At 41.3% G+C, this 21,477-nt stretch overlaps 1 protein-coding gene across 3 annotated transcripts in view; it reads right to left on the reverse strand.

Annotated features, from left to right (window-relative positions):
- Window positions 1–21,180, reverse strand: part of LOC110519955 (glypican-4) — a 97,580-nt gene extending 76,400 nt beyond the window's left edge. Inside the window, exon 1 of one of the 3 annotated variants that reach the window (XM_036974071.1) lies at window positions 20,322–21,180. In XM_036974071.1, the coding sequence (XP_036829966.1) occupies window positions 20,322–20,478 (157 nt within the window). In that variant the 5' untranslated portion in view covers window positions 20,479–21,180. The remainder of the gene's footprint in view (window positions 1–20,321) is intronic. The other 2 variants (XM_021596864.2, XM_021596865.2) reach the window with 2 other exon arrangements.
- Window positions 21,181–21,477: the final 297 nt, after the last annotated feature.

The raw sequence follows: 21,477 nt of genomic DNA on the forward strand, positions 1-21,477 counted from the left end.
GCAGGAAAGTGCTGTCTACTGTCTACCACCACTCAGACTGCTCTATCAAATATCAAATCATAGACTTAATTATAATATAATAAAACACACAGAAATACAAGCCTAGGTCATTAATATGGTCAAATCCAGAAACTATCATTTCAAAAACAAAACATTTATTCTTTCAGTGAAATACAGAACCGTTCTGTATTTTATCGAACGGGTGGCATCCCTAAGTCTAAATGTTACTGTTACATTGAAGGTTGTGCAATGTTGTCATAATTGTGTAAAATTCTGGCCAATTAATCACGGAATTTGCTAGGAAGAAATGGTCTTCACACAGTTTGCAACGAGCCAGGCGGCCCAAACTGCTGCATATACCCTGACTCTGCTTGCACAGAACGCAAGAGAACTGATGCAATTTCCCTAGTTAATATAGCCTGCTAACATGAATTTATATTAACTAAATATGCAGGTTTAAAAAAAGTGTGTATTGATTTTAAGAAAAGGCATTGATGTTCATGGTTAGGTACATTGGTGCAACGACAGTGCTTTTTCGCGAATGCACTTGTTAAATCATCACCTGTTTGGCGAAGTAGGCTGTGATTTGATGATAAATTACCAGGCACCGCATTGATTATATGCAACACAGGACAAGCTAGTTAAACTAATAATATCATCAACCATGTGTAGTTAACTTCTCTAGGGTAGGGGGAAGCATTTGGAATTTTGGATGAAAAGCATGCCCAAATTAAACTGCCTTCTACTCAGGCCCAGAAGATAGGATATGCATATAATTAGTAGATTTGGATAGAAAACACTTGAAAGTTTCCAAAACTGTTAAAATAATGTCTGAGTATAACAGAACTGATTTGGCAGGCAAAAACCTGAGAAAAATCCATTCAGGAAGTAGGATATATATTTTTGGCCGTTTTCTATTCAATGCCATTGCCGTATCCATTGACTTAGGACTCAAATTGCCGTTCCTATGCCTTCCACTAGATGTCAACAGTCTAGAAATTATTTCAGGCTTGCATTCTGAAAAATGGGGGAATAAGAGCAGTCTGAATGAGTGGACCTTGCCGTGTCACAGCTTTTTTATGCGCTTTTTATCCTTCGACCTTATGTGGGACCTTATATAGACAGGTGTGTGCCTGTCAAATCAATTGAATTTATCACAGCTGGACTCCAATCAAGTTGTAGATTGATCATCCTTGAGAAACTATGTAAACAGGATGCACCTGAGCTCAATTTCGAGTCTCATAGCAGAGGGTCCGAATACTTATGTAATTAAGGTATGTTTTCTATTTTTAATACATTTGCAAAAAATATTTAAAACTATTTTTGTTTGTCATTATGGGGTATTGTTTGTCAATTGAGGATTTTTTAAATCCATTTTAGAAACGGCTGTAACGAAATGTGGTAAAAGGGTCTTATTACACATACTCACAAATGATTTGAAAACAAACCCAATTTTGATAAACTCCCATAGCTATTGGGAGAAACACCACAGTGTGCCATCACAGCAGCAATTTTTGTGACCTGTCTCCACAAGAAAAGTGCAACCAGTGAAGAACAAACACCATTGTAAATACAACCCATACGTGTTTATTTTCCCTTTTCTACTTTACTTGCACATAATGACATTTGAAAAGTCTACTATTTTGGAACTTTTGTGAGTGTAATGTTTACTGTTACATTTTTTATTGTTTATTTAACTTGTTAAAATGTGTTTCCCATGCCAATAAAGCCCTTAAATTGACATTGAGAGATCGAGAGTGAGTCATAAGAGTACATGCATCTCACCCAGGACCATGTTCTTTAAATTCCCTGAGCTGTGTCACATGCTCGCCGCTCACTCCCTCATACACAGACTTTTTGTTTCTTGGTAACCCAGTAAAATCCCTTTCCCCCTCTTTTTCTGCAAGTCAAATCCACCTCTCTTTCTGTGTGTGCCTCAGTCTGTCACTCCGGGCCGCTCTCCCTCTGTTGTTGTTGTTCCCAGCTCCAGGGACCCTGTGGTGGGTCTTGGGGGTCTTGTGTGGAATGTTGCATGGAGGGAGGCAGACTGGCCAAAAAAAAAAAAAGAGGGTGCCCCACTGTTCCCACACACTGCATCCACTCCCCACTGATCTGTCACTCACTGGTGCAGTGGGGTGAGGATTGGGCCAGCCCGATGGTGTGAGGGATAGTGAGAGATGGCAGTGTGACCTCTTAATCCATAGATAGACAAAACACAGGGCCATTCCACTGATGCTACTGATATACCACAACAAATGCTGACATCTATAATGGGAATACACGTCATCCGTCTCAATGTTTCACGTTTTAATGTCACGTGCACACGTGCAGTTAAATGCCTTTCTTGCTAGCTCTAAACCAAACAATGCAGTAATCATTGGGGCGGCAGGTAGCCTATTGGTTAGAGCGTTGGGCCAGTAACCGAAAGGATGCTAGATCGAATCCCCAAACTGATATGGTAAAGATCTGTCGTTCTGCCCCTGAACAAGGCAATTAACCCACTTTTCCTAGGCCGTCATTGTAAAAAACGTATTTGCCTAGTTAAATAAAGGTTAGTAAGGTTAAATAAAAAATTAAATTCAGTATCAATGTCGTACTAAATGTTACATTAAAGGATCAGAATGTGGGAAAAAATAACATACTTGAGATAAGTTGAACACCAGCCATTGTGTCAGGTCAGACCTAAAATAATTTAGCTACTGTACAAGACCGGCACAACCTAACTACAAGTACTCGGTTTGTTGGTTCAGGTCTGCCAGGTGCAATGCTCTGGCAGGCTTGGGTTGCATTCCAAATGGCACCCTGGTCAAAAATGAGTGCACTACATAGGGAGCCATGTGGGACAAATATAATTTGTTTGTGGTGGGAATGATAAGCTTATTTGTCTGTGAATGTGGATAAGGCGGCGGGTGCCAGGAGGAACACAGGTCACAGTGCTGCCATACCGCCAGGTCACCACGGGACAGGATACTGATAAGGCTGCTGCTACACCACGGAGCCAGCAGGCATGTGCACTAGCCCCCAGATCACCCCAGGTCAAGCAAGTCAGTCTCTCACACACACACACACACACACACACACACACAACTCCTCTCTAGGTTCACAATACCTATTCCTCCTGGTAAATATTGAAGTATTTGGCATGTAATGACAATTATCATTTGACAAACATGGTTTGTCTGATGGTAGTTACACAGCGTGATTTTTGTGCCAGGAACTATGGGGAAAACGTTGGTAACACAGAATAAACATACATGAGAAAATGATATAAAATCAATACAAGGAAGAAGGCAAGTTCTACTGATTAGGCTGACACTGACTAGGCTAGGTACACTGTCTCTGCAATAATGAAAGCAGGTCACTTGTTTTGTGGTTCTGTTTCACTTAACACTGAGGTAGGTAAGTCTCTTAATGTTTCACAGAAATTACTGACCTTAAGGGAAATGTTTAATACATTTTTTTATTTAACCAGGTAGGCCAGTTGAGAACAAGTTCTCATTTACAACTGCGACTTGGCCAAGATAAAGCAAGGCAGTGTGACAAAAACATCAAAGTTACACTCAGGATAAACAGACATACAATAGAAAAGTATATATATTTTGTGTGCAAATGTAGTAAGATTAGGAAGGTAAGGCAATAAATACGCCATAGTGGCAAAATAATTCCAATTTAGCATGAACACTGGAGTGATAGATGTGCAGATGATTATGTGCAAGTAGAGATACTGGGGTACAAAAGAGCAAAAACAATATGGGGATGAGGTAGTTGGGTGTGCCATTTACAAATGGGCTGTGTACAGGTACAGTGTTTGGTAAGCTGCTCTGACAGCAGATGCTTAAAGTTAGAGAGGGAGATAAGTCTCCAGCTTCAATAATTTTTGCAATTTGTTCCGGTCATCGGCAGCAGAGAACTGGAAGTAACGGCGCAGTATATGGGGCTTTGGTGAAAAAACAGATGGCACTGTGATAGACTACATCCAACATGACAGTAGCTGTTTTTTTTTTATTATCTTAAAACTGTAACCAGAGCAGAAGAGACCACACACGAACACTGGCCTGGCAGCTATAAAAGCTGCCCAGACCTGATCGTAGACTTCAGGAGACAGCAGAGAGCGCACGCCCCCATCCACAACGACGGGCTGCAGGGGAAAAGGTTAAAAGCTTCAAGTTCCTTGGCGTACACATCACTGACAATCTGAAATGGTCCACTCACACAGTGTGGTGAAGAAGGTGCAACAGCGGCTCGTCAACCTCAGAAAGCTGAAGAAATCTGGCTTGGCTGCTAAGAAAGTCACATATTTTTACAGATGCACCATTGAGAGCATCCTGTCGGGCTGTATCACCACCTGGTACGGCAACCATCTACAACTGCAGGGCTCTCCAAAGGGTGGTGCGGTCTGCCCAACGCATCACCGGTGAGCATAATGCCTGCACTCCAGGATATTTACAGCCCTAGGTGTCACAGGAAGGCCAAAAAGATAAATCAAGGACCTCAGCCACCCGAGCCAAGGCCTGTTCAGCCCGCTACCATCAAGAATACAAGGTCAGTACAGGTACATCAAAGCTAGGACCGAGAGACTTACAGTTGAAGTTGGAAGTTTACATACAGTTAGGGTGGGAGTCATTAAGACTCGTTTTCAACCACTCCACATGTTTCTTGTTAACAAACTACAGTTTTGGCAAGTCGGTTAGAACATCTACTTTGTGCATGACAAGTCATTTTTCCAACAATTGTTTACAGACAAATTATTTCACTGTATCACAATTCCAGTGGGTCAGCAGTTTACATATATTAAGTTGACTGCCTTTAAACAGCTTGGAAAATTACAGAAAATGATTTAGAAGTTTCTGATAGGCTAATTGACATCATTTGAGTCAATTGGGGGTGTACCTGTGGATGTATTTCAAGGCCTACCTTCAAACTCGGTGCCTCTTTGCTTGACATCGTGGGAAAATCAAAAGAAATCAGCCAAGACCTCAGAAATAAAATTGTAGAACTCCACAAGTCTGGTGCATCCTTGGGAGCAATTTCCAAACACCTGAAGGTACCATGTTCAACTGTACAAACAATAGTACGCAAGTATAAACACCATGGGACCATGCAGCTGTCATACTGCTCAGGAAGGAGACTCGGTCTGTCTCCCAGAGATGAACAAACTTTGGTGCGAAAAGTGGAAATTTATCCCAGAACAGCAAAGGACCATGTGAAGATGCTGGAGGAAACAGGTACAAAGGTATCTACAGTGAGGGAAAAAAGTATTTGATACCCTGCTGATTTTGTACGTTTGCCCACTGACAAAGTAATGATCAGTCTACAATTTTAACAGTAGATTTATTTGAACAGTGAGAGACAGAATAACAAAAAAATCCAGGAAAACGCATGTCAAAAATGTTATAAATTGATTTGCATTTTAACGAGGGAGATAAGCATTTGACCCCTCTGCAAAACATGACTTAGTACTTGGTGGAAAAACCCTTGTTGGCAATCACAGAGGTCAGACGTGTCTTGTAGATGGCCACCAGGTTTTTGTCCCACTCCTCTTTGCAGATCTTATCCAAGTCATTAAGGTTTCGAGGCTGACATTTGGCAACTTGAACTTTCAACTCCCTCCAGAGATTTTATATGGGATTAAGATCTGGAGACTGGCTAGGCCACCCCAGGGCCTTAATGTGCTTCTTCTTGAGCCACTCCTTTGTTGCCTTGGCTGTGTGTTTTGGGTCATTGTCATACTGGAATAACCATCCACGACCCATTTTCAATGCCCTGGCTTTGGGAAGGAGGTTCTCACCCAAGATTTGACGGTACATGGTCCCGTCCAGCATCCCTTTGATGCGGTGAAGTTGTCCTGTCCCCTTAGCAGAAAAACACCTCCATGTTTGACAGTGTGGATGATGTTCTTGTGGTCAAAAGCAGCATTGCTCCTTCTCCAAACACGGCGAGTTGTGTTGATGCCAAAGAGCTCCATTTTGGTCTCATCTGAACACAACACTTTCACCCAGTTGTCCTCTGAATCATTCAGATGTTCATTGGCAAACTTCAGACAGGCATGTATATGTGCTTTCTTGAGCAGGGGGACCTTGCTGGTGCTGCAGGATTTCAGTCCTTCACGGCGTAGTGTTTCACCAATTGTTTTCTTGGTGACTACGGTCCCAGCTGCCTTGAGATCATTGACAAGATCCTCCCGTGTAGTTCTGTGCTGATTCCTCACCGTTCTCATGATCATTGCAACTCCACAAGGTGAGATTTTGCATGGAGCCCCAGGCCGAGGGAGATTGACAGCTCTTGTGTTTCTTCCATTTGCAAATAATCGCACCAACTGTTGTCACCTTCTCACCAAGCTGCTTGGCGATGGTCTTGTAGCCCATTCAAGCTTTGTGTAGGTCTACAATCTTGTCCCTGACATCCTTGGAGAGCTCTTTGGTAATGGCCATGGTGGAGAGTTTGGAATCTGATTGATTGCTTCTGTGGACAGGTGTCTTTTATACAGGTAACAAATGAGATTAGGAGCACTCCCTTTAAGAGTGTGCTCCTAATCTTAGCTCGTTATCTGTATAAAAAGACACCTGGGAGCCAGAAATCTTTCTGATTGGGAGGGGGTCAAATACTTATTTCCCTCATTAAAATGCAAATCAATGTATAACATTTTTGACGTGCGTTTTCTGGATTTTTTTTGTTGTTATTCTGTCTCTCACTGTTCAAATAAACCTACCATTAAAATTAAAGACAGATAATTTCTTTGTCAGTGGGCAAACGTACAAAATCAGCAGGGGATCAAATACTTTTTTCCCCTCACTGTATATCCACAGTAAAACGAGTCCTATAATCGACAAAACCTGAAAAGTCGCTCAGCAAAGAAGAAGCCACTGCTCCAAAACTGCAAAACCATAAAAAAAAGCCAGACTATGGTTTGCAACTGCAGATGGGGACAAAGATCATACTTTTTGGAGGAATATCCTCTGGTCTGATGAAACAAAAATAGAACTGTTTCGCCATAATGACCATCGTTATGCTTGGAGGGAAAAGGGGGAGGCTTGCGAAGAACACCATCCCAACCGTGAAACACGGGGGTGGCAGCATCATGTTGTGGGGGTGCTTTGCTGCAGGAGGGACTAGTGCGCTTCACAAAATAGATGGAATCATGGAGGAAAAGTATGCGGATATATTGAAGCAACATCAAGATATCAGTCAGGAAGTTAAAGTTTGGTCGCAATTTTTTTATATTTTATTTTACCTTTATTTAACTAGGCAAGTCAGTTAAGAACAAATTCTTATTTTCAATGACGGCCTAGGAACAGTGGGTTAACTGCCTGTTCAGGGGCAGAACGACAGATTTGTACCTTGTCAGCTCGGGATATGAACTTGCAACCTTTCGGTTACTAGTCCAACGCTCTAACCACTAGGCTACCCTGCAAATGACCCCAAGCATACTTCCAAAGTTGTGGCAAAATGGCTTAAGGACAACAAAGTCAATGTATTGGAGTGGCCATCACAAAGCCAGGTCTGTCAGGAGGAATGGGGGAAAAAAAAAAAAAAATTCACCCAACTTATAGTGGGAAGCTTGTGGAAGGCTACCCATAACGTTTGACCAAAGTTTAACAATTTAAAGGCAATGCTACCAAACACTAATTGAGTATATGTAAACTTCTGAATTTTTACTAGGATTAAATTTCAGGAAACGTGAAAAAAAATAGTTTAAATGTATTTGGCTAAGGTGTATGTAAACATCTGACTTCAACTGTACGCTATAACATCTGCTGAATATGTGTATGTGACTAATAACATTTGATATGACCCAGTTCCCCTAGCCTACTCTTATCTGCTAAATGTCATCGCAATAACACAACTTGCTATTTACCAAACCTTAAATATGCAGAGCCCACAGCCACCAGCAAAGATAATCAGAAGGGGAAGGCTCCCACTCCTCTGCTAAGCCTCTTCAACTAACTCACTGGCTCACTGACAGGCAAATGTGCTGAGGTCATAGTTGCTTTGAGCTTCAGTCATAATGCACCGGACTGATTACGAGTGGGATGTTCCTGCAGCAGAAACGAAGAGGAGAAAATAACCCCACCCTTCTCCCCTTAGTCTTTGATCCTTGCCATTGCCCCATACCTGAGGCATGACATCAGGCCCAACCGCCAGTGTAAACCAAAACAGATTTTTCACTTAAGTAGAAATAGAAAAGAGAGAAACACAGCGTGGCGCATGGCCCAGATGGAATGAGGAGCCGTTGACATGGTAGGTACCAATCTGGTCAGTGTTAACCGCTCTGTTTTCTGCCTCTTTTGAAAAGCTGGTCCCTCCTGCCACCATGCAGAAAAGCACTTGACATTTTTCTATGCCACTGCCAGTGATTTTATGCCCCACCCCACACACACACACCTCTCTGTAGCAGACAGACGGGGTACTCCATATAGAAGGCCTAGGGCCTGAATGTTGCTGCTTGTGACAAAGTTCTCTGTATGAATACGTCTCTATGAGGTGTCCCTGATTATCTAGGGTGGATGTTTTCCCCTCAGTAAGTTTCTGTGACTGTTGTTCTTTGTAGAATAGAACGTAATGTGCTCAAAGTATGTTCTTCTTTAGAATAACCAATATTTTGGCCATATCGCCCAGCACTATCATAAGAGTATTTTTCCAATGTTGGAAAGTATTTCAGGTTTTTGAATGATAAATGTTCTAAATGTGCTTTCTGAGTAGAGCGTGACCCTACAGTGGCAACACATACATTGTAAGTGATTTCAATGGGTCTTTCTCCATTCTGATTGTTTTATACTGTTCAATTCAACCTACAATTATTTCCTCAATGTCCATCAATTTCTGTATATCCTGCACTCATTTGAGATTATCTCCACACTCCACACTGCTGCACAATATGGACAAAAAACAACTTGGGCTTATTTTTAACCAAATGTTGAAGTTGCGATTTGACTTGCGATTTAGATCAAAACACTTGGGTGAACTGTCGGAATCATGGGAGATAGAAAGTCTACAATAATTCTATAGTTAGAATATGAACAATAATAGGTACTTTGAATACAGTGTTTGACATGACAACGGATGAAAATGCCAGGGAGGAGTTATTGTGACAGGGTAGGAACCAAAGTGATGGTCAATGTTTCCTAGGGACCCTATAATCTTTAGCTACATTAAATGTTTCTTCACGTAGCCATAGTCATGCTTTACCTATTCCAATTTGATTTAGAAGATACTGCTGTACAAACATGATTTTAGGCCGACATCAGCACTGGTATCAGGCTGTGTTAACTAGCCATGTTTGCTCTGACTCAGTACATTTATTTGCATGCTAGCCAGCTAACTAAATAAAATCAAATGTTATTGGTCACACACATACACATGGTTAGCAGATGTTAATGCAAGTGTAGCGCGATGCTTGTGCTTCTAGTTCCGACAGTGCAGTAATATCTAACAAGTAACACATTCACAATGACTACCTTATACACAAGTGTAAAGGAATGAATAAGAATATGCATATATAAATATATGGATGAGCGATGGCCGAAAGGCATAGGCAAGATGCAGTAGATGGTATAGAGTACAGTGTATACACATATATACACTGCCTTGCGAAAGTATTCAGCCCCCTTGAACTTTGCGACCTTTTGCCACATTTCAGGCTTCAAACATAAAGATATAAAACTGTATTTTTTTGTGAAGAATCAACAACAAGTGGGACACAATCATGAAGTGGAACGACATTTATTGGATATTTCAAACTTTTTTAACAAATCAAAAACGGAATATTTGGGCGTGCAAAATTATTCAGCCCCCTTAAGTTAATACTTTGTAGCGCCACCTTTTGCTGCGATGTTAGTGATGGCTGTTTAACAGTCTGATGGCCATGAGATAGAAGCTGTTTTTCAGTCTCTCGGTCCCAGCTTTGATGCACCTGTACTGACCTCGCCTTCTGGATGATAGCGGGGGAACAGGCAGTGGCTCGGGTGGTTGTTGTCCTTGATGATCTTTTTGGCCTTCCTGTGACATCAGGTGGTGTATGTGTCCTGGAGGGCAGGTAGTTTGCCCCCGGTGATGCATTGTGCAGACTGCACGACCCTCTGGAGAGCATTGCGGTTGTGGGCGGAGCAGTTGCCGTACCAGGCGGCGATATTGCCCGACAGGATGCGCTCGATTGTGCATCTGTAAAAGTTTGCGAGTGTTTTAGGTGACAAGACACATTTCTTCAGGTTCCTGAGATTGAAGAGGCGTTATCGCGTCATCTTCACCACTGTCTGTGTGGGTGGACCATTTCAGTTTGTCCGTGATGTGTACGCCGAGGAAAGTCCAGGACCCAGTTGCACAGGGCAGGGTCGAGACCCAGGGTCTCGAGCTTAAATGGCGAGTTTGGAGTGTACTATGGTGTTAAATGCTGAGCTGTAGTCAATGAACAGCATTCTTACGTAGGTATTCCTCTTGTCCAGATGGGATAGGGTAGTGTGCAGTATGTTGCCGATTGCATCGTCTGTGGACCTATTGGGCGGTAAGCAAATTGGAATGGGTCTAGGGTATCATGTAGGGGGGGAGGTGATATGATCCTTGGCTAGTCTCTCAAAGCACTTCATGATGACAAAAGTGAGTGCTACGGGGCGAGAGTAATTTAGTTCAGTTACCTTAGCTTTCTTGGGAACAGGAACAATGGTGGCCATCTTGAAGCATGTGGGCACAGCAGACTAGGATCGGGATTGATTGAAAATGTCCGTAAACACAGCAGCCAGCATATGCTGTTAGGACGCGGCTAGGGATGCCGTCTGGGCCGGCAGCTTCGCGAGGGTTAACACGCTCAAATGTTTTACCCACAGTGAAGGAGAGCCCACCGGCGTTGGTAGCGGGCCGTGTCAGTGGCACTGTATTGTCCTCAAAGCGAGCAAAGAAGTTGTTTAACCTCTTTCAGCGAGGGGGCAATTTTTTATGTTTGGAAAAATAACGTTCCCAATGTAAATGGCCTATTTCTCAGGCCCATATGCTAGAATACGCATATAATTGACAGATTAGGATAGAAAACACTCTAAAGTTTCCAAAACTGTCAAAATATTATCTGTGAGTATAACAGAACTCATATTGCAGGCGAAACCTGGGGAAAATCAAACCAGGAAGTGGCTTCTATTTTGAAAGCTCCATGTTCCATAGCCTGCCTTCGCTCCATTTAAAGGGATATCAACCAGATTCCTTTTCCTATCGCTTCCTCAGTCTTTAGACATCGTTTCAGGCTTTTATTTAGAAAAATTAGCGAGAAAGATAACATTGCGTAACATCATCGTGTTCGCATGAGTTTTGCTTGTGCAACACAGCGTGGGCAGCCATTGTCTATCCATCTCCTACTGAAAAAGACAGTCGCGGTTGATATATTATCGATTATATATTTTACAAACAACCTGAGGATTGATTATAAAAACGTTTGACATGTTTCTGTGGACATTTTGGATACTATTTGGAATTTGTGTCTGCGTTGTTGTGACGGCTCGAGCCTGTGGATTTCTGAGCATAACGCCCAAACAAACGGAGGTATTTTGGATATAAAAAATATCTTTATGGAACAAAAGGAACATTTATTCTGTAACTGGAAGTCTCGTGAGTGAAAACATCCGAAGCTCATCAAAAAGTAATTGATTAATTTGATAGCTTTTCTGATTTTCATGACCAAACTACTTTGATGCTAGGTGTTCATAATGTTTTGTCTAGTGATCGCTAAACTTACAAATGCTTGGATTGCTTTCGCTGTAAAGCATATTTTCAAAATCTGACATGACAGGTGGATTAACAAAAAGCTAAGCTGTGTTTTGCTATATTGCACTTGTGATTTCATGAATATAAATATTTGTAATATTATTTGAATGTGGCCCTCTGCAATTCAGCGGTTGTTGATGAAAATTATCCTGCTAACGGGATGGGTAGCGTCAAGAAGTTAATTTGTCTGGGAGCAAGACGTTGTTTGATCCAGAAAAACACCGGTTCCAACTTGCGCAACGTGACAACAAAATATCTCAAAAGTTACCTGTAAACTTTGCCAAAACAATTCAAGCTACTTTTGTAATACAACTTTAGGTATTTTTTAACGTAAATAATTGATAAGAGACGGGATGATCTGTGTTCAATACAGGAGGAAAACAAACTGTAGCTAGCTTTCTGGTCACGCGCCTCTAACAGTACACTTTAAGTGACCCTCGATCAAGATGGCCGTACTGCTTCATTACACAAAGGAAAAACCTCAACCAATTTCTAAAGACTGTTGACATCCAGTGGAAGTAATAGGGACTGCAAGAAGGTCCCTTAGAAATCTGGATTCCCAATGAAACCCCATTGAGAGAGTGACCTCAAAAAAAATGGAATGGTTTATCCTTGGGGTTTCGCCTGCTAAATACGTTATGTTATACTCACAGACATGATTCAAACAGTTTTAGAAACTTCAGTGTTTTCTATCCACATCTCATTTGAATTTGGGAATGCATTTCATCCGGAAGTGAAAATACTGCCCCATCACGAAGAAGTTAAAACCAGGCCTAACCAGAAACCGTGGTTAGATGGCAGCATTCGAACGAAACTGAAAGTGTGAACCACCGCATTTAACCATGGCAAGTTCACTGGAAATATGGCAGAACACAGAGTAGTCATTCCCGCCACAAGGCAATCAAAGCAAAACATCAGTAGACAAAGTGGAGTTGCAATTCAACGGCTCAGACACAAGACATATGTGTTAGGGTCTACAGACGATCACGGACTAGAAAAGGAAAACCAGCCACGTCGCAGACATCGACTTCTTGCTTCTAGACAAGCTAAACACGTTATTTGCTCATTTGAGGATAACACAGTCCAATCGACGCAGCCCGCTACCAAGGAACTGTGGGCTCTCTTTCTCTGTGGCCAAAATGAGCAAGACATTTAACCTGTTATGGCTGCAATCCCGATACTGGGATTGATATGACAACTACCAGTGAAAATAGAGGGCGCCAAATTCAAACCACAGAAATCTCATAATTACAATTCCTAAAACATACGTGTCTTCTATCATTTTAAAGCTATTCCTGTTGTTAATCCCACCAACGTGTCCAATTTCAAATAGGCTTTTCAGCAAAAACACTACAAACGATTGTTAGGTCTCCACCAAACCACAATAAGCACAGCCATTTTCCAGCGAAATATAGCATTCACAAAAACCAGAAATAAAGATCAAATGAATCACTAACCTTGAATTATCTTCATCAGATGACACTCATAGGACTTCATGTTACACAATACATGCATGTTTTGTTTGATAAAGTTCATATTTATGTAAACTCAGATTTTTTTATATTGGCTATTTAGATTCACTAGTTCCAAAAACATCAAGTGATTTTGCATAGCCACATCGTTTCAACCGAAATACTACTATAATACAAGTATACACATGGAATTATAGATATACCTCTCCTTAATGCAACCGCTGTGTCAGATTTCCAAAAAGGTTTACGGAAAAAGCAACCCATGCAATAATCTGAGACAGCGCTCAGAACAGTAGCCAAATTGGCCTCCATGTTGGAGTCAACAGAAACCAGAAAATACATGATAAAATGTTTCCTTACCTTTGATGAACTTCATCAGAATGCAGTCCTAGAAATCCCAGGTCCACAATAAATGCTTGATTTGTTCGAAAATGTCCGTTATCTATATCCAATTAGCTACTTTGGTTAGCGTGTTTGGTAAACAATTCCAAAGTCACGAGGCGCGTCCACTATAACGTGACGAAATGTCCAAAAGTTCCATAACAGTCAGTAGAAACATGTCAAACAATGTACTGAATCAATCTTTAGAAGGTTGTTTACATATATCTTGAAAAACGTTCCAGACGGAAAATTAGAATTACTTCAGATGAGCGGTGGAACGCAAGTCCTTCCCCTGTGAACGCACCTGGTGAAAGCATGGTCCACTCATGGCTGTGGTGACTATTTCCTGTGTCAATCGACCCCCCTTCACATTAGAGTCAGAGTCATCATTTCTATTGACATCTAGTGGAAGGCATAGGAAGTGAAAACCCATCCATATCGCTGTAATTTCAATGAGACCTTGGTTGAAAATCTGCCACCTCCAGAAAAAAAAACAGGAAGTGGAATTTCACAGGTGTTTGCCTGCTATACGAGTTCTGTTATACTCAGACATAATTCAAACAGTTTTAGAAACTTCAGTGTTTTCTATCCAATACTAATATGCAAATATTAGCAACTATGACTGAGTAGCAGGCCGTTTGATATGGGCACCTTTCATCCAAGCTACTCAATACTGCCCCTGCAGCCATAAAAAGTTAAACGTGTTAACCCTTGCAAGACTGCCGGCCCAGACGGCATCCTAAACCGCGTCCTCAGAGCATGCGCTGACCAGCTGTCTGGTGTATTTACAGACATATTCAATCTCTCCCTATCCCAGTCTGCTGTCCCCACATGCTTCAAGATGGCCACCATTGTTCCTGTACCCAAGAATGCAAAGGCAACTGATATAAATGACTATTGCCTCAAAGCACCCACTTCTGTCTTCATGAAGTGCTTTGAGAGACTAGTCAAGGATCCTATTACCTCTACCTTACCTGATACCCTAGACCTACTTCAATTTGCTTAACGCCCCATAGGTCCACAGATGATGCAATCACACTGCACAATCCCATCTGGACAAGAGGAATACCTAAATACCTATGTAAGTTCATTGACTACAGGGAGGAGGTGAGGGCTCTGGGAGTATGGTGTCAGGAAAATAACCTCTCACTCAACGTCAACAAAACAAAGATGATCGTGGACTTCAGGAAACAGTAGAGGGAGCACCCTCCTATCCACATCGACGGGACAGCAGTGGACAAGGTGGAAAGTTAAGTTCCTCAGCGTACATATTTATTTTATTTTTATTCCACCTTTATTTAACCAGGTAGGCTAGTTGAGAACAAGTCCTCATTTACAACTGCGACCTGGCCAAGATAAAGCATAGCAGTGTGAACAGACAGCCACACAGAGTTACACATGGAGTAAACAATAAACAAGTCAATAACACAGTAGGAAAAAAATTACATTTAAAAAAAAAAAGTATATACAGTGTGTGCAAAAGGCACGAGGGAGGCAAATAATTACAATTTAGCAGATTAACACGAGTGATAAATAATCAGATGGTCATGTGCAGGTAGAGATACTGGTGTGCTAAAGAGCAGAAAAATAAATAAATAAAAACAGTATGGGGGTGAGGTAGGTAAATTGGGTGGGCTATTTACCGATGGACTATGTACAGCTGCAGCGATCGGTTAGCTGCTCAGATAGCAGATGTTTAAAGTTGGTGAGGGAGATAAAAGTCTCCAACTTCTGCGATTTTTGCAATTCGTTCCAGTTCTCTGCTGCCTGTGACTGGAAGGAAAGGTGGTCAAATGAGGTGTTGGCTTTAGGGATGATCAGTGAGATACACCTGCTGGAGCACGTGCTACGGGTGGGTGTTGCCATTGTGACCAGTGAACTGAGATAAGGCGGAGCTTTACCTAGCATGGACTTAGATGACCTGGAGCCAGTGGGTCTAGCGACGAATATGTAGCGAGGGCCAGCCGACTAGAGCATACAGGTCGCAGTGGTGGGTGGTATAAGGTGCTTTAGTAACAAAGCGGATGGCACTGTGATAAACTGCATCCAGTTTGCTGAGTAGAGTATTGGAAGCCATTTTGTAGATGACATCGCCGAAGTCGAGGATCGGTAGGATAGTCAGTTTTACTAGGGTAAGTTTGGCGGCGTGAGTGAAGGAGGCTTAGTTGCGAAATAGAAAGCCGATTCTAGATTTGATTTTGGATTGGAGATGTTTGATATGAGTCTGGAAGGAGAGTTTACAGTCTAGCCAGACACCTAGGTACTTATAGATGTCCACATATTCTAGGTCAGAACCATCCAGGCTGGTGATGCTAGTCGGGCGTGCGGGTGCAGGCAGCGAACGGTTGAAAAGCATGCATTTGGTTTTACTAGCGTTTAAGAGCAGTTGGAGGCCACGGAAGGAGTGTTGTATGGCATTAAAGCTTGTTTGGAGGTTAGATAGCACAGTGTCCAAGGAAGGGCCAGAAGTATACAGAATGGTGTTGTCTGCGTAGAGGTGGATCAGGGAATCACCCGCAGCGAGAGCAACATCATTGATATATACAGAGAAAAGTGTCGGCCCGAGAATTGAACCCTGTGGCACCCCCATAGAACTATATCACTGATAAACTGAAATAGTCTACCCACACAGACAGTGTGGTGAAGAAGGCGCAACAGCGCCTCTTCAACCTTAGGAGAATGAAATTTAGCTTGTCATCTAAAACCCTCACAAACTTTTACAGATGCACAATTGAGAGCATCCTGTCGGGCTGTATCACTGCCTGGTACTGCAAATGCACCGCCCACAACCGCAGGGCTCTCCAGAGGGTGGTGCGGTCTGCACAAGGTATCACCAGGGGCAAACTACCTGCCCTCCAGGGCACCTACAGCACCCAATGTCACAAGGCGGCCAAAAGATCCTCAAGGACAACAACCACCCGAACCACTGCCCCGCTACCATCCAGAAATCGATGTCCGTACAGGTACATAAGACAAAGAGAATGAAAAACAGCTTCTATCTCAAAGCCATCAGACTGTTAAATAGCGATCACTAGCACAGAGACGCTGCTGCCTATATACAGACTTGAAATCATTGGCCACTTTAATAAAGGGAACAATGGGGCATTGGACTTGTAACCGAAAGGTTGCAAGATTGAATCCCAGAGATGTCAAGGTAAACATTTTGTTCTGCCCCTGAACAAGGCAGTTAACCCACTGTTCCTAGGCTGTCATTGAAAATAAGAATTTGTTCTTAACCGACTTGCCTAGTTAAATAAAAGGTTAAAAAAGGTAACTTCAATAATGTTTACATATCTTGCATTACTCATCTCATAGTATTGAATACATATCTACTGTGTTTTAGTCTTTGCTGCTCTGACATTGCTCATCCATATATTTATATATTCTTAATTCCATTCCTTTACTTTACTTAGATTTGTGTGTATGAGGTATTTGTTGTGAAGTTGTTAGATGACTTGTTAGACACTTAGTGCAGCAATAACTAATAACTGTCGGAACTAGAAGCACAAGCATTTCGCTACACCCGCAATTACATCTGATAAACACATGCATGTGACCAATTTGATTTCATTTGGTCTAATTTACTTGAAACAAAAGTCTACTGAAGTAAGACTTCGTCCTTGTGTTCCTTGTCTATTTACATTGTTTTGTTCACAAGCTAGGTTATTTTCCAATATTTGAGTTTCAACTGCTAGGGAAGAGAAGACAACACTGCTACTAGTCAGACTAACATGCTGACCACACCACCCGCATTGCGTGCGCAAGCATAGCTAAATAAATTGACACATACATACTATTCCAACATTTCATACAAACTGCTCGCGAGCATCTGCGTAGCCAGGCGCTAAATTAGATCTTGGTTCCATTTTTGATGCATGACGTGCTACAAGTCCCACCTCTCCTATCTCTTTTGTTTTTAGGAGCATATACCCACATGGGTGATTGAAAGATGAACTGGGTCCACACTAATTGGTGGTAGTAATGCACCTTAAAGTTGGTTCACAGAAGACTAGAGGAGAGATTACTAGAAACTAACTAGGTTTCTCCTTTTATTTGTGGATTAATTTTCAGAGTACAGAACACATGACTGTGTGACTCAAAATGGGTCAAAATTCAACAAAGATCCAGAAAAAAAGGACATTGTGCATTTCAGGTAAAATAACAACCCAATGTTTATATCCCAGGACAAATTAGCTAGCAACAGCAAGCTAGCTAGCTAAATGTCCAAGAATGGTTCATGTTTTTCAACCTGTCCCCAAACTAATATAGTTGGTTCAGAGTTTGTTTTGATATAACAACCTGCGTGTCCTGATCACATCTGGTGTGGATGGACAAAATCAACATGCATGCGATGGGTCGTTACCATAGCAGCACCCACCCGTAGCACACGCTCCAGCAGGTATATTTCACTGGTCACCCCCAAAGCCAATTCCTACTTTGGCTGCCTTTCCTTACAGTTCTCTGCTGCCAATGACTGGAACAAATTGCAAAAATCACTGAAGCTGGAGACCCATATCTCCCTCACTAACTTTAAGCACCAGCTGTCAGAGCAGCTCACAGATCACTACACACAGCCAATCTGTAAATAGCCCATCCAACTACCTCATCCCCATACTGTTCATTATTTTTTTGCTCCATTGCACCCCAGTATCTCTACTTGCACATTCATCTTCTGCACATCTATCACTCCAGTGTTTAATTGCTAAATTGTAATTATTTTGCCACTATGGCCTATTTATTGCCTTACCTCCCTTATCTTACCTCATTTGCACACACTGTATATTGACTTTTTTCCTCTATTGTTATTGACTGTATGTTTGTTTATTCCATGTGTAACTGTGTTGTTTTTGTCGCACTGCTTTGCTTTATCTTGGCCAGGTCGCAGTTATAAATGAGAACTTGTTCTCAACTAGCCTACCTGGCTAAATAAAGGGGAAATAAAAATAAAAAATGTAAACATTTAAGGGGCAGATAAATGTTTCTCTGTGCTATTTTGGTTAAAAAAAACAGGTCACAAAGAATGTATGAAATGAAACAATATACCACATTACTTCTTACTAGCAATACATTTATTGTTTTATAAAAATCCCAAAGCACGCTCATCCGTTTTTTTGTGTTTTGTTGGAGTAATTTTAGCGTCAAAAAATTATTTGGCTGGTAAAAAATCTGAATGGCTGGTAGATTTTTTAAATCTACCAGCCACAGTGGCTGGAAGAGAGAATCCTACTAATAGGTGACGCAAAGAACCAACATGCTGATGACCATGTTTGTTAAAAGTGAAGATATGGATAATATGACATCATGACTTATAGAAAAGGAGACCAGAACCACATTCAACATATTATCCATGCAGCACTAAATCTAATATGGCCTGAAAGCTCCAACATGTTAGCAAAACCTGACATAAACCAAAAACTGAAACGGGGAAGGATGAGAGGAGGGTGGGATTTAAAGTATGTGGGGCTCAGGGAAGAATTTCTTAGCCAGCCCCCCACCACCACTCTCGGCTCAAAATGTAGCATATATTATGTTCTTCTTTAGCTTTGAGAAATGTTATGATTTCTTTGAGAAAGTTGCATAAATAATAAGATGTTATACTATTTTTTTTAAAGTATGTTTTTTGTTTCCCCAAAAATCTGGTCTTAAAAGTACCAGTCTGTCTTACAATCAAATAAAAAACATCTAACAGACTATTACCCCGATAGAGACTGTGGCATGCTCTAAATTGACTTCTTATGTCAAATACATATCCACGTTTTCCTCCACACCACCGCAGGTAATAAGGGCCGCAAAGACACCACTTCGGAAGACTGCACAGTTTGTATATAGTTTTAGTTCCTGTAGTTTTAAATCAGAAGAAGAAAAATCATAAATTAAGGAGGCAAGTATTTGCTGTTTATTTTTGCTGTAGAATATAGTAAAAACAAAAGTAATGCTGCGTTTAGATGGTATGATGTAGCGGTAAACCAGATATTGTTGTCAATTCGAGAAATAAGGTAAATGCAATTGAGGCTGGCGGGACACATATTGTAACTTCTGCAATAGCGTTGTTTTCTAACGGATGTTTATCTGTACGGTTTATTTACTAAAATCACCATAGCAACGCATACCGTCTTGCGTTTGCGGTCAGTGTTTCTTGTGGTTTTTGCTTTCCTCGTCTAAATGCAGCATAAGGCAACAACAGCCATGCAAATTTAGCCCAGGGGTGTCAAACTAATTTGCTCCGCAGACCGTATTCAGTCTAGCTCTTATTTCAGTGAATATCAAGAAACTGTCCAGTCGTGCCCGTAATACATTTTTTACTCAAACCACCGATTTTATAATTAAAGGAGTTTCGGGGGGATTGTGAGTTTAGTTATTTAAGCCAATTAGGCTATTCATTAATGATTGTCATATGAATACTAGGACCACTTTTTGTTAATTTCAAATCACCCAACGATAGGCAGTTTAACATAGCCTAAGCCTATCAAATTATTTGCAGATGGGTGTTACTTTAAACCTCAAACGTTACATTGTTACATAACGTTACAAGTGAACTTGATTGTAGCATTTTAGCTTTAAAATGTCACAATTCGCGCATAAATGATCTTCATGTTAAGACGTAACACAGACAATCACACCTAAATGAATGAACAAACACACTTAACAGTAGCATTATATGGTTCTGGCCTAAATGAAATAGAAAACGTTGAAATTAGTCAAGAACAAGATTTAAGGCAAACTTACCGTGTACCCCTTTGTTGGGAACGTCATTGACGTTGAAGCCTTTGGAACTGTATGCAGCCCTAACTTCAATGCAGCTTTTCGAATTGGGCTCAGCCTTCGTCGAAACAAAAAGCAGGGCCAATGTGTAAACCGTAGAGAACACTAACATCGTGTTCATTGAGTCGGTTAAATAAAATAAAAATGTTATGGGCACACAAAACACGAGAAAAGCGTTCAGTTGTATTAGGTTACTAGGACAGTTTCAACTCGCACGTTGGGATTTCTTCATGGAGACCCAGATTTCCTTACACTTCACTGGCTACTAGCTAAAGCTCTAAAAGTTACCGAATTGGTTGACTAGCTAACCGGATTCTTAATTCACAAACGTGCTTGGGCCACCTTAAAACTATACATATATGGGAAACATGAAGGCAATGTTGTAAAAAAAAAAGTAGCGTTTAGTCTTCAAAATGTTTTTCGAGTTCCAGACTCTCCCATAGAATCAAAAAGCAAGGAACAAAACATTAGTTTCAAACGTATTACAATTTTCCTAAAATAGGCAACCAAACGAAAACAGCCAAACTTGTTTTTACAATGTGTCTGTAAAGTTGCATCCACCTCGACTTCGGTTCCAACGAAGGACAATGATGGGGAGGAAAAATAAAAAATAAAATAAGTTTTTTTATTAAAAAAAGTTGACCGAAAATGTTTGCAATCTTCAGCGAGCTACAGTTTCTTTACAGACAGGACACTCGACTGTATTATACGTGTGCTAAAGTCCTGAGGCTAAGCGCATAGCAAAGTCCCAGTGGATAGCCAGAATTGCGAGTTCCGGACAAAGACTTGGCAACACAAAATGCCCGGGGTGGAGCTTGGACCGGACCTACGCTTCGAACACACTGATAGAGTTTTGCATGTGTAACACCAGAAACACGCAGCATTGCGTTGCAGAGGCAGTATGCGTCAAGCTGTATGCATAGACGGCTTGACAGAAATGGTAGCAGAAGGTGAATGTTTAACTTTTTTTGCACACATATCCAGATGATGCTGCATAATATTTGCTCCTCAATATTGGCGTGATCAAGGCATGTCACCACCTTCTGCTACCATTTCCTTCAAGCCTTTTACACATACAACTTGATACATACATTCGATAAATCCAACATATGCGCCTCTA

Source organism: Oncorhynchus mykiss, chromosome 3, assembly GCF_013265735.2.
Source record: "Oncorhynchus mykiss isolate Arlee chromosome 3, USDA_OmykA_1.1, whole genome shotgun sequence".
In the NCBI taxonomy this organism is placed as follows: domain Eukaryota; kingdom Metazoa; phylum Chordata; class Actinopteri; order Salmoniformes; family Salmonidae; genus Oncorhynchus; species Oncorhynchus mykiss.